Source organism: Tachysurus vachellii, chromosome 4 (assembly GCF_030014155.1).
Source record: "Tachysurus vachellii isolate PV-2020 chromosome 4, HZAU_Pvac_v1, whole genome shotgun sequence".
NCBI lineage: Eukaryota > Metazoa > Chordata > Actinopteri > Siluriformes > Bagridae > Tachysurus > Tachysurus vachellii.
Genome location: NC_083463.1, coordinates 16773597 through 16787005, shown reverse-complemented (window position 1 = coordinate 16787005; position 13409 = coordinate 16773597). Strand labels below are relative to the sequence as shown.

Below are 13409 nucleotides of genomic sequence, written 5' to 3'. Positions count from 1 at the left end.
CAGTATTGATGTACTACATGGTACCAGAGAGGCAAGCCAAGATAAGCTGCAGAGAGTCTTAAAATAGCTCTCATGAATAAATTTTTCATTACTATCCATAAGCTCAGCTCTGGCTTCTTAGCACAAATCACAAAGAATTGGAGCCATATAAAAGAGACAGAATGGCATCATAGTTAAAGAAATGATATGACCAGAAATAACAGCTTATTGTCTGAGAACCTTGCCTGGACCAAAGGACAAAAAAGAGATGGGGAGTTTTAGCAGAGTCGTAAATTGGTGTAAAATTATTTGTATCAATGGATGGACAGACGGACAGATGGATGGATGGATGGATGTGTGTGAATCTATCTGTCTGTCTGTCTGTCGGTCCGTCCGTCCGTCCACCTACTTACCTACCTATCTATCTATCTGTATATATATATATATATATATGTGTGTGTGTGTGTGTGTGTGTGTGTGTGTGTGTGTGTGTGTGTGTCTCTCCGCCTGTCTGTCTATCTATCTATCCTTTGTGTTAATAAAGGTCAACTCCAAAACACATCTACATATAAGCTGTTGTACTAAAGTAGCACTTCTTGTTTACTATTATTGCAGCACTTCAATGGATGCCACATCTGCTGCAGTAAGAATCCTCACTGGGGCTGAAGTAAGTGTGAGTGATGAGTTCAAAAATATAATATAGCAGATGTCAGAGAATTCAAGGTCTACACAACTGTTCCAGCAAACAACATTAAGAAAAAGTGCTAGCTTTACTTTACAAAGCTTAACATTTTACATAAACACTCCTTAGAATGTATAAACTTCTGAACATATTATTACATTCAGTAATCGGCAAGATTGATGCTGTTAATTATATGGACTATCATACAAATTTTCAAATCCCTGCCAACTCCTAAGATCAGCCCATGACCTCATCACATGACCTCCAGTGATGCTTCTACCTACCTTCAGTTTGCCTCACATTTCTCAGTATTGCCCTTTTGCTTGTCATTGACTTTAACAAAACCAGATAATATCCTTCACATTACATACACATTGTGTATGTATATATATATATATATATATATATATATATATATATATATATATATATATATATATATATATATATATATATATATAATGCATACGTACATAAACAGTTTTTGAAATGTGATGATCTCGTGTTAAATTTATTTGTGTTGCGACACAGAGAAGGAGGGGATAGGTAAGTGTGACATGCAGACAGAGAGACACAAAAGCTGGCCTGTGAACTATGTATGGCCAATAGGAAAAACATCTCTGTTATAATGCTGTATAAATAATGAATAAATTACCTATAAAATGAAAGCTTAATACATATAACATTAAACTGTAACATTAAACTATAGACAATATAACACTGATATAACAACACGTATATAAAGTCTAACAATGTACAATGTAAAATGTTGATACAGTGCTTGTGTAAGTGAATCAGGCTGCATAAAAATCAATTTTTCATTTTATTACCTTCTCAGCTATACAGCTCTATTGATCTTGAGGCAGATAGCTTAGGTTAAGCATCTGTTAGAATCTGTAAGTCCATTTAGCTAAGGCGTTAGGCAGATTGCTGTCTGATATACTCCAGAGAGACCATACTTCTAAAAAGACTACAGGAAAACAAAGTGGAAGACAAATGCCACAACAAATCCATAGTCACACACATTAAATTCTGTTTTTTGACTCATTATATTGTAGAAAATATTTAAAATGTATTAAAACTTACTTTTTTCTATTATCCACTGTAAACAAAATGTACATATATAAATTTTGTTTCAAGCAGAAAAACAATTGTGCTGTCAGCATCAACAGCTTCTGTGAAAAATTGTGTCTAAGTATATCAGCCTATATTCTCAGGCTGGAAATAGCACATGAAAACGAAGAGCATAACTCTCCGGTTCCTGTTGGATCTCGGAACCATCTCTCACGATTGACTTTGTTTGTCCAATAGGCACAGTATGGGTGTCCGTAGCCTGGGGTGTTTTGCTGGACCGCAGGTTAGACAGATGGTACCACAGTGGGAGACAGGGATGGAGGTAGAGCGGTTGAAACATGAGTGCCTGTGAGAGGTGCTGTGGGATAGGTTGTGCAGCCTGGAACACGATTGAAGAACTGCAGGAGAGGGGTGGAGCCTCCAGGATTTAGAGAGGTCTGGAGGGTGTGTTTGTGTTGACTGCGCTATGGCAGCATTTGAACAGAACAACTCAAATGAAGGTGACACCTATAAGAAAGTATTTCACAACCATCACATTTGTATTTGACAGATTCAATGACATACAATTTATAACCTTAGAACAATCATGACTGATAATACTATATTTCACGATGTAGAAATATAACATTAAATATTATATATACATGCAAATATTTTTATCCTTCAAAAGCATTTCTGAGGTTTAAAATGTCTATTGATGTTCAGCTGGGTTGAGATCTGACCACTAAAAAAGCCACAGCAAATCATTTGCATGGTTCTTATGCTCGATGAACCCTTGTGTCTTTGTGGATAAGTGCATTGTCATCCTGGGAGAGACAACTCCCATCAGGATATAAATGTTTTTCCACAGGATAAAGGTGATCAGTCAGAATAACATTGAATTGATTTGTAGTAGTGACACTTTCAACTAAGAAAAAAAAACATGTAAACCTTGCCAAACAGCTACTGGTTATTCGCCTCATTGACCACTTAATAAGGAATACTGTGCACCTGCTCATTCATGCAATTTTCAAATCAGCCAAATGTGTGCCAGCAGCACAGAATGATAAATTATGCATATCAAGTCAAGTTAGTGTTCACATCACACATTAGCATTTGAGGTCTGTGGCTTTGACCCTGGCATGGTTGTTGGTACCAGATGAATCGAGCTGAGGATTTTCAAACACAACAGTCTTTGAAATTTACACACAGTTGTACATATGACTGGTTGATTAGAGAGGTAACAGGAGAATGGCCAGACTGGTTTGGGCCATCCATGAAGTTAAAAGTAACTCTTTTAGGTGTGTTGAGCAGAAAAGCATCTCAAAATGCACAGCATGTGACAATGACACAAAGAGGCTACAAAAGCAGAAGTTCACATCCACTCCTGTCAGCCAGGAATCCAAGGCTACACTGGAAAGACACTTACCAAAACTGAACAGGAAAGAGACCAAATGAGGTAAATATTAGTTGTAGCATGTGAGCATGCAGGTTTTGGTCTGTGGTTTGCGTCAGAAAGCAGTAGATCACATGTTCAAATCCTGTCAAAGTGTCTTGATAGAGTCTTTGAAAACAAATCCTTGACCAATAGCTTAGTTCACAGTGTGAACTCATTGTCCCTATTGTTTTCCTCATGTTTCCATCTAAAAAAAAATGCAGTTACATGGATTAACTATACTATGTTGCACCTAGGTGTGAATTAGTGTGTGAATGCATACCTGTATCACACCCACTGTTTCTAGAAGAGGCTCTGGATGCACCATGACTCACGATAAGCATAAAGCAGTTAAAGTCAGACAAACAGGTAGATAGATATATAGACATATGTATATACACTTAAACATACACCGAGAATTTTGTCATGAGACAATTTATCATCAGAATTTTTCCACACATCCATAGAACTGTCTTTATTGTAATAAGTTTATACTCATGGCTGAAGGGAGTGGACCAACAAAAGCCCGCAAAGCAATCTTATTAATTGAACTGATGCAGCAGTGTGTCTGCAGCCAGCTTCTTTTTGCTTAATGAAGAACAAATTTGGCTGTTCGTCAAAGCCGCACCGCAAACTGTTTCAATATTCTGGCTATATATCATTCAGTTTGTAGCGTGTTTTACCCAAAATTGGAAAAACCCAACACTCTATGTTATGGTAACACTTATTTTATGTTCCAAGTACTGATCTGCAAGCAATCACACACACAGCCTGCTTATAAAGTCAATTACAGCTCATCATTGTATTTTAATACTAGTTTTACTACAATATAAATAGCATAAAAACTAATGCAAGAAAGGACACAGGGAACTGCATTTGAATCCATAAATACCTGAGCTTTCAAATGAAGAAAGAAGGCCCACCACTTCACTAAACACTTAAACCACTACTAAATAAATATACAGACCATGTTTTTTAATACCTTTGTACTATTTGATGTACTAACTCCTTTGTAACAGGGTTTTAGCCTCAGGATATTCTTAGACCATGGCCTATTTGTACCAGCACAAGGACTCCTGTGAATTAGAATGTCTGCTAAATGTGGTAAATGTTAAAATAAATGAACACAGCAGCCATTCTCTAAGCATATTTTACTTTAAAAATCAACCTGACTACAATCAACTCCCTGTTCCATACATTTCTTCAACAATTTGAAATTTAGCTTAGAAATTAGTAGATTTATTATTTGACACAAAATATTGTTTTGTTGTATAAGGACTTTTAGTTCATTCAGCAGGTGCAGCTTTTATTCTCCAGAGAAAGGTTAGATGCAGCAATGATGTAACTGTAAGAATGGAAGTAAATCTTTTTTTTTCAATGCCACACTTTTGTAAGTGGCTCTTTGGATGAACTCCAGAAAACTTTTATGTGATATTTAGATGCTAGTTGTCAAAGCACGTCTGATCTGAATCTTAGATCAGGCTCCTTAGAGCAGCAATGTAAGATTTCTTACCAGATGCCTGTTATAATCTTTCATCACACATCCAGGGATCTATCACATGTGATGCCTGTAACTGGTATTAACATACTTTGCTTATGCTTTGGAAAATTAAGAGGGCGTATTGTTTTCTTTCTATTTTCAGTCATCATTGGAACAAGCTGTTGGGTCTTATCTTACATATCACATGGTAAAAATAAAGATAATAAGTTGTTGTCGTGACAATGCATTTTCTTTCATAACAATTTATATTTCAAATGGTACTTTCAAAGTAATTGGTGCAGATGTAACAAATTCAACTGAAATAATGATAAATGCATTAAGTGACATGCTATAGATTTTAAAATTGCAAGCCATTACACATTATTCCAAGTAGCATGACAATATTTATGGTAGCACAACATTGCTACTCAACTATAGTAACTTGTAGTGAACATTAAAACATTATAAACAAATTATAAACAAATAAAACATTAAAACCTATACAGTAAATAAAGCTCTGATAGTAGTTTTATTTCATCTCCAGATGTTTCCTAAAGATTTAATAACAGCTATCCATCTGATATATTCTGCCGTCTCTAAAGTACCTTCTCATCCACATATTGCTAATCAATATTATGGGTGACTTTCAGCGTCTGTTCATTTTATGAGAGATGTACTGTATACAACTCAGCATTTCTGTGACCTGAACAAAACACACAACAAAACAAAACAAACACACTCACAAAACATTTCCATGTGAAGATATTGACAAATAGTGTCAAAATCCTTGCTGGCAATATCTGAAAATGCATTTTTCCTTGATTTGCTGATTTCTGGGCAAGAAGCTGAGAAAAGCATTGCTAATGACTCCTTCTGGTCTTAACTCACTTAAAATGACTGGCACTGCACAGACTAAGCAATTTAAAGCCCCAGGCTGTATTCTAGTAGCTGCTGAGCACTGCTGCAGATGTAAGTGTGTCTCTGACAGTGATGTTGGGTGCAGAGTCAGATCCCCTGGGTTGAGAATGGAGGTGGGGTTTGAAGCAAATATGGGGTGGTGTGGCTTAGATGAATGTGTCTGTGAGTGAGTGTGTGTGTGAGTGTGTGTGTGCGCAACCTGGAGATGTTACATTGCTTGCTTACTCTGCAGGAGCTCAGGTCTCTCAGTCCTCTCTGTCCTCCCACTGAGTCTCAGACGCTAGCTGACTCCTGTATTGAGCCTTCTTCGCTTGTTCATCAGTAGCCTCTTGGCCTGGCCGAAACAGAGACAAAGGCAAGGGGGCACGAAGTGATCTCCTCACTTACCAACTTTCAGACAAAGTATGATTAAGAAGGTAAGACTATGCATTCTGTGTGTGTGTGTGTGTGTGTGTGTGTGTTCTTCTGGGTGGGTATGAGTGTGTCTGGTTGATGACTGATGGAAGCCCTGAATCTCAGGTTACTCAGGACCTATAAGATTACTGCAGAAGAGGTTTAACTGATCCTGGGGCTGCTGGGATCTGATTGTAAGGCAGACCAAAAGGAAGAATAGGAGAGAGAGAGAGGGAGAGAGAGAGAGAGAGAGAGAGAGAGAGAGAGAGAGAGAAAGAGAGAGAGACAGAGACAAAGACCCCCATGACACCTGGAGCTAAGGGCTCAAAATAGACACTCTAAGATCAGAGAAAAGCCGGTGAGTATTTCTCCGACTCCTTTCTAGTGGACAGTGTGAAATTGTGTGTGTTTTGGCAAAGTTTTCGAGCCCTTTAGAGTGATTAGTTATTGTTTAATAAAACTAAAAGTCCAAGTCTTGGTGGATTCTGTATGTGCACATACAACTAGTTTGCACAGATAATAATTGCTCTTAAGACAAATTTTAATTAAGCAAACTGACGTATTAATATTTTGCTTGAGAGGTCCATATCCTGGCAGTACTCCAACAGGAGACATGTAAATTAAAGAGATTCTTATAATGTAATACATAATGTTTAATATTCCAAAACTATTCAAGTGTATATTGTCCTGTAGGGAAACTTTCAGTTAGAGTGCAAATATGTTTTTGAATGTCTTGGACTCACTGACATATCAGACTCAGAACCTGCAGATTTATAAGATCAAATTATTGAAGTTTAAAACAAGCTACATCTTACATATATCCAACTTACACATAGAAACCTAAACAGAAAAATGTTCTTCATAAAAATACATAACAAATTTTTAGGTTTTTGTTTGTTTATTTGTTTGTTTGTATTAACCGCAAAACTATCCTTTTGTGGTAATTGTAGTGATTCCATAAAAAGGTGTTTTAGGGTGGAATATTTTCAAGAGATGACCTAACACCATACAAAGCACTTTCTGTCCTCCACAGTACTGCAATGAGTGTGGAGTCAGCAAATAATCCAGATGTGCCCAGAGTAAAACAATGGGTTTATCCTTGTGGTGTATCCAGGGAACCTTTCCTACCATTTTATGATTGATGTTCCCTAAACTGCACACATGTCTTCTGCAGTGGGCTTAGATATCATCCATGCATGCGTTTTTCTAGACAAAATGCTGCAGAATAATGCCAGATGCTCATGTCATCTTCCTCTCTGTCTAATTGATGTTAAACCAGGAACAAATAGTAAACTCCAAATGTGTATCCGATTTCTATATTGGATACCATATTGAAAACAATACATTTACAGTTTTCTACTAAAGTGTGTTTTCTTTACCTTGAAATAAAATTTTATACCATTATATTAAATAAAACATAATTGTATTTATAAATTACATAAATATATATAACCTGCATTAAAACTGCAGAAACCCATGAAAGTAACAATATTCAGTCTATGAATAATAATAATAATAATAATAATAATAATAATAATAATAATAATAATAATAATAATAATAATAATAATGCATAAAAAATAGATGGTGTACAAAATAAACTAAACTATGACTATGTCTATAAACTGCAAATAATGTAAACTATGACTATGACTCTGTGTACAAATTACATGGAGATATTAACAATCTGCAGTTTGGCATGAAATAATGTTTACTGGCCATACAGGATGAATGTGTGAAATTTAACCCACTCTGATCATACAAGAAGGGTAAAAACAATCAGTGTCAAAAAGACAAAACATTCTGTAAATATACACACACTTTGTAGTGGGACATTAAAAGATTTTTTTACACTAATTTTTACTTATTCTGGATAAGTTCATTTAATATGAAAGGCAACAGTAACAGAAGTTAAGGTTTGTATTATTACCTTTCTGATTTCACTGTACTGGGCCGAGTGATGATCTTGCAAATAATCTTTTTTTTTAATCATTTCTATTTTTTTAAGAAGAAACTGCATTGAACATGAATGATAAACTGTATTTGTAGCCTCGTATAAAAATACGTTATGTTTCGTACATACGTCAATTTCATCATCATTTGCAAATATTCACTGCTGTCTGTTATCAGTTTTAAGTATTTAGCGCTGGAAAATGGACTTGTGTTGCAGGTTAAGGCACAAATAATTAAGCACAATAATTAAGTTCTATGGTTTCCCCATTTTCATTGGCAGCCACTACCTGTAAAATACATGGAAAAGCAAAATAATCATTTGGAAAAATTATCACTATTAGACAAATTATTACCTATTTAATTTTTAATTATTTTCGATTATTTACGACATCTGGAGTTTATAAGGACCTAAAAATATGTGCTCCCGATTGGCAAGAAAATACATAGGAGTGTTTAAAAAATTAAGTTTGTTTATTTTAGTTATACATGTTTGTTTTCCTGAATGTTGTATCTATAAAATCTTAGACCAACAATAAATGAATGTGCTTTTTTGCTAACAGCAAAACTAAGATATATTTTGCTGATATAAAAAAATGCATGGCCACACAAAGCTCCAGTGTCACTGTAACTTGGTCCTCTGACTACTATAGTGGAAAGGACAGTCCCTGCTGTATACTAATAGGGTCAGTGGAATATCACACGGAGCGAAGGTGAGAGGTGTCAGATGTATTACTGTCCAGTGTTGCCACTTGAGTTGTCATGGTGCCAATGGCTTTTCTCTTTAGCTGCTGCTGGTTTCACGGTGTCAAGTTTTAAGAAGGCTAGCTGTTTAAATCCTTTGTTTAGGCTTTGGTTACCTGTCTCCAATAAACTCCCTGGAAAATGCTTGACTAATATTAAGGAGCCTGTCCTGGTACTCTACCTCAAAATTCTTGACAGAGCATTAAACAACTGATCAGCTTTCTATCTTAGTCTTCATTACAATATGAGCTGAAAGCTACTATTAATAAATTATGTAACAATAATATTGATGTGTATTAGTTTGTCTAATTTATAAACAGCATTTGTCTACAGAAGGGATAACAAAAATGTTCTTGTCACGTTCTTTAATCACTTATTAGTATGCACCAATATCATTCATATGTTCATTCAACATCGGCAGCCCCTTAATCTTTGTCAGGGAACTCTATACTATACAGGTCCACTACACTCCAAATGGTCAGAGTACACAAAGTTAGCTGTGTCAGATGTGCTGCTGTCCTGTGTTACCACTTGAAATTGCCGTGGTCCCAACTTGACTTTGGTTTGATTCCTAGACAATTCTCTTCATCAGCGAATCAACTGTGTCATTATGAAATTCTGCTAATAAGACTGAACATATAAATATATTTATATATATATATATATATATATATATATAAACAGTCACATCACAGACCATTCTGAATATATAAACTATATAATATCATAATATATCATAATATATATAATATACTGTATTAGTCCATCGTGAATTTGATAGAAATGCATGACATAATGAGACAAACATATGTAATAATGATGATATTGTAATATACCAATAATATAATATAAATATATAAATGCAATGCAATAAATACTGATGTTATATTTATAATTGATTGGTATTAGACCCCACTCCTGGAATTTTTTTTAAATTACATGAGATATAACTGTGAAGCCATAATAATATTTCACATGTGCTTTTTTCTCTTTTGCTTTTCTTACTCTGAGAACCTGTCAGCCACTTCTTGTTGACCGATAACTCCGAATAGCTATATGTGCTGAGCTTGTAGTTGTATTTGTTGGCAGGGATTGGTGGATTGTGGATAAATGAGGTACACTAAGAGAGACATCTGAGGGAAATAGGATTATAAAATGTGATCTTTACTTTAGAGTGGACACAGGCGAAGAGAATACACATGAGGCTTATTTGAATGCATTATTTATTAATGTTGAAGAGTTTTCAAGGAGAGGGCAAACCAAATAAGCTAAGATGTACAGAATATGGTCCAACAAAAATCAATTTAAAGCGGGGAAGAGGAAATGTCGAAGACTTGAAAGCAAATTCTATCCGATAGAAAGTCCTATATTATGTCATTATATGGAGTCTGGTTCACTTGAATAAGCTTGCTCAGTTGAACTCCTCTGTGAAGTCCAGTTACGGGCAATGACACTGCTGTTCTGTATTTTTTGTCTTTGTCTACAGATCAGGTGACAGCATCTTGGGATTTGTCTCCTTGCTGCAGAACAAGTTAGGACAAGCCTGGATCCTTCTTTAGCTTGCTGCATTCTGCAGTATACATAGAACAGGGTGGGCTGTGCCCGTGGTTTCAACTAAGCAGTTCATCCTGGGTTAAGCAGCTCAGGTGTGCCCCAGGGAGGGCAGGGAGGCCATGGAGGTTCCTCTGGTAAACTTTGAGAACCTGGACGATATCGGAATTAACCTGGGAGACCCAAGTGACTCAGGATATCCAGCTTCACCCACTTCAGAGACACCAGAGCAGAACCAGCTGACACGTGGTCTAGATTCACCAGCACATTCACCACAAAGATATAGGAGGCCTGGAAACTCAACAACCTCTCCCACAACACTCACTAAGAGAGGGACCTCAAGTTGCAACAGTCTCATCTCTAACTGGAAGGTACTTATGAACAGTGAAGGCAGTCCATGTGAGGCTCTCCTAGGCAAGGTAGCTAAAGACTGTTGTGATGACTTATTTGCAGAAAAGCAGAACCTTGAAGAGGGTGATCAAAGAGTAGTCATCAATGTCTCAGGAATGATGTATGAGACGACACTTAAAACCCTGAACCAGTTCCCTGATACTCTGCTTGGGGATCCTAAAAGAAGGATGGACTATTTTGACCCCATGAAGAATGAGTATTTTTTTGACCGCAATCGGCCAAGTTTTGATGGAATCCTGTACTTTTATCAGTCCGGTGGTAAGATCCGCAGACCGGCAAATGTACCATTGGATGTTTTTGCTGATGAGATTGTCTTCTACAGGCTGGGCCATGACGTGATGGAACAGTTTAGGGAGGATGAAGGTTTTATCAAAGACCCTGAACCTCAGTTGCCGACAAGTGAGCTGTACCGTCAGTTCTGGCTCTTATTTGAGTACCCAGAGAGCTCTAGTGCTGCCAGATCTGTGGCTGTAGTGTCTGTTCTTGTCATCACCATCTCTATTTGTATATTCTGTCTAGAGACTCTCCCAGAGTTCCGCGATGATCATGAATTCCCCCATAAAGTTGTTAACTTAACTCGTGATGCTAACGGAACACTTCTGTCCCCAAGCCCTCCTCCCAAAACCATGGAATCTACTTTTACAGATCCTTTCTTTGTTGTAGAAACTATATGTATAATCTGGTTCTGCTTTGAGCTAGGAGTGCGCTTTGTTGTGTGCCCCAGCAAGAGTGAGTTTTTTGGCAACATCATGAACGTAATTGATATTGTTTCCATTATGCCGTACTTCATCACTGTAATCACAGAGCTCATGGCCACTCATGACTCAGCAGCGAATCAGAATATGTCTCTGGCCACATTACGTGTCATCAGACTGGTGAGAGTATTCAGGATCTTCAAACTCTCCCGTCATTCCAAGGGGCTACAGATTCTGGGACAAACCCTAAAGGCTAGTATGAGGGAGCTTGGCTTGCTCATCTTTTTCCTGTTCATTGGAGTCATCCTTTTCTCCAGTGCCATTTATTTTGCTGAGGTTGATGAACCCGAAACACAATTTGTGAGCATCCCAGAGGGGTTCTGGTGGGCTGTGGTCACCATGACAACAGTTGGCTATGGTGACATGTGCCCAATCACCTTGGGGGGTAAGATGGTAGGAATCCTCTGTGCCATCGCTGGAGTGCTGACAATTGCTCTGCCTGTTCCTGTCATTGTTTCTAATTTCAACTATTTCTACCATCGTGAAACAGAGCAAGCAGAGAAGCAGGTGATGGATGCAGCTGCAGAGGCTGCTGCAAATCAGAAGACTGATGATAAATATGATAGTAACTTTTCTTTGGACAAGAGTAATGGAAACTGGCAGACTGAAAAAAATGGCATTCCTTGAAAAATGTAGTGCAGCTAAAACCAGCATTACTAGCAATAAAAAAACTGAACAACAATGCACTTAGAAAACATATTTTTGGATTAAAAATCATGTACTCAATGCAATGCATAGATCAACAGTACAATTGTAAGTCTAGTCATATCAAGAAACATAGGAAATGATGCAGAGCAGGCAAAAAGCTGCTGAAAACACCTACAACTTAAAACCTCTTGGGTCAATCTGCCTAGTAAAAAGCCAGTCACGCAATCACAAAGGCTGATGAAGGAGATTTCCTCTTTAACGCTTTCTGAGCAGCATATCAGCACTAGAGTTTAATTAGCACTGAAAAAACATTGAGTCAAAAATGTAAAGATGCTTACAAATTGTTTTCTAAGAAAGCTGACAGCATTTAGGTCAAAAGGCTATTAGTTATCAGAAATTGGGTGCTTTTTTTTTCCAGAGCCCTTTAATTGATGATTTTGCACACACTTCGCCTGCTCTAACAGCTGCACTTTGCTGAATGCATTGTTCCTTTATGTTTATGCTGACTTAACCTTTAACACTGCTGAGTGTAGAGAAAACTGTCATCCATCTTTCAATGTTTCTATATGTCTGCTTTGAAATATATGACGCTTATTGCTTTGGTTCCTTACTACAGATTGTGATACTGTACTATATTGGGATGACCCACACCATCATGGACACAACAGCTATTTGTCCCACATTTATTCAGGGGTTGCTATACACACGGGTCTAAATTTGGGAGTCTGGTTTGTAGCTTGGAATGCATCATATAATTTTGATGACAGTTTTAATTGGACATCTATTTATCTAATGGATGTCTGTACATTTTGTTACTGTTGGTTTGTGTAAGCCACATAACAGTATGCAGTAAATAGTGTAGATTCAAGCACTATAATTTCATCTATTGTATACATGTCAGGTTTGAGATTTATTGAAGATTTCTGCCATTGTAGCATACAGAAATTATTGGATGGCTTCACTGGTCCCCAAATATGCACTCAGAAGAGCTATGGCCAAATATTGCACACCATGCATGAGGTGATCTCTGTTATAGGATTATAGAACTACCTCTTAGTTAGAACATGGAAAAACTACCTAGAATGTGTGTCATTAGTAGGTGAAAGTGTAGAATCTCTTAACTGTAGCCTTGGGTCATAATAACTTAGCAAATTTGATTAGTCAGTGTTAACAGAGAGCATGACAATATTGTGCATGATATGATATAAAACATACTGTTAGCAAAGCAACAGAAAGAGAACTATACTGTATATCATATGTTTAACCTAACTGTTTACTTCTAAACATTACAGCATTTCATAGTGCATTACTAGACACAGTAACTAAATTATCATTTATGTTGAGCCAATAAGCACACCAGTCAATACTCCTCATGCATATTGGTTCCCTGATAATCCCAGATATAAATTA

At 36.9% G+C, this 13409-nt stretch overlaps 1 protein-coding gene across 1 annotated transcript; it reads left to right on the top strand.

Moving 5' to 3' along the window:
- The first annotated feature begins 6980 nt into the window (after positions 1 to 6980).
- On the top strand, positions 6981 to 11978 carry LOC132844537 (potassium voltage-gated channel subfamily A member 10). The gene is made up of 2 exons (XM_060868071.1): positions 6981 to 6991; positions 10292 to 11978. Exons 1-2 carry the CDS (start codon positions 6981 to 6983, stop codon positions 11976 to 11978), a joined length of 1698 nt encoding a protein of 565 aa, XP_060724054.1.
- The last annotated feature ends 1431 nt before the right edge of the window (positions 11979 to 13409 follow it).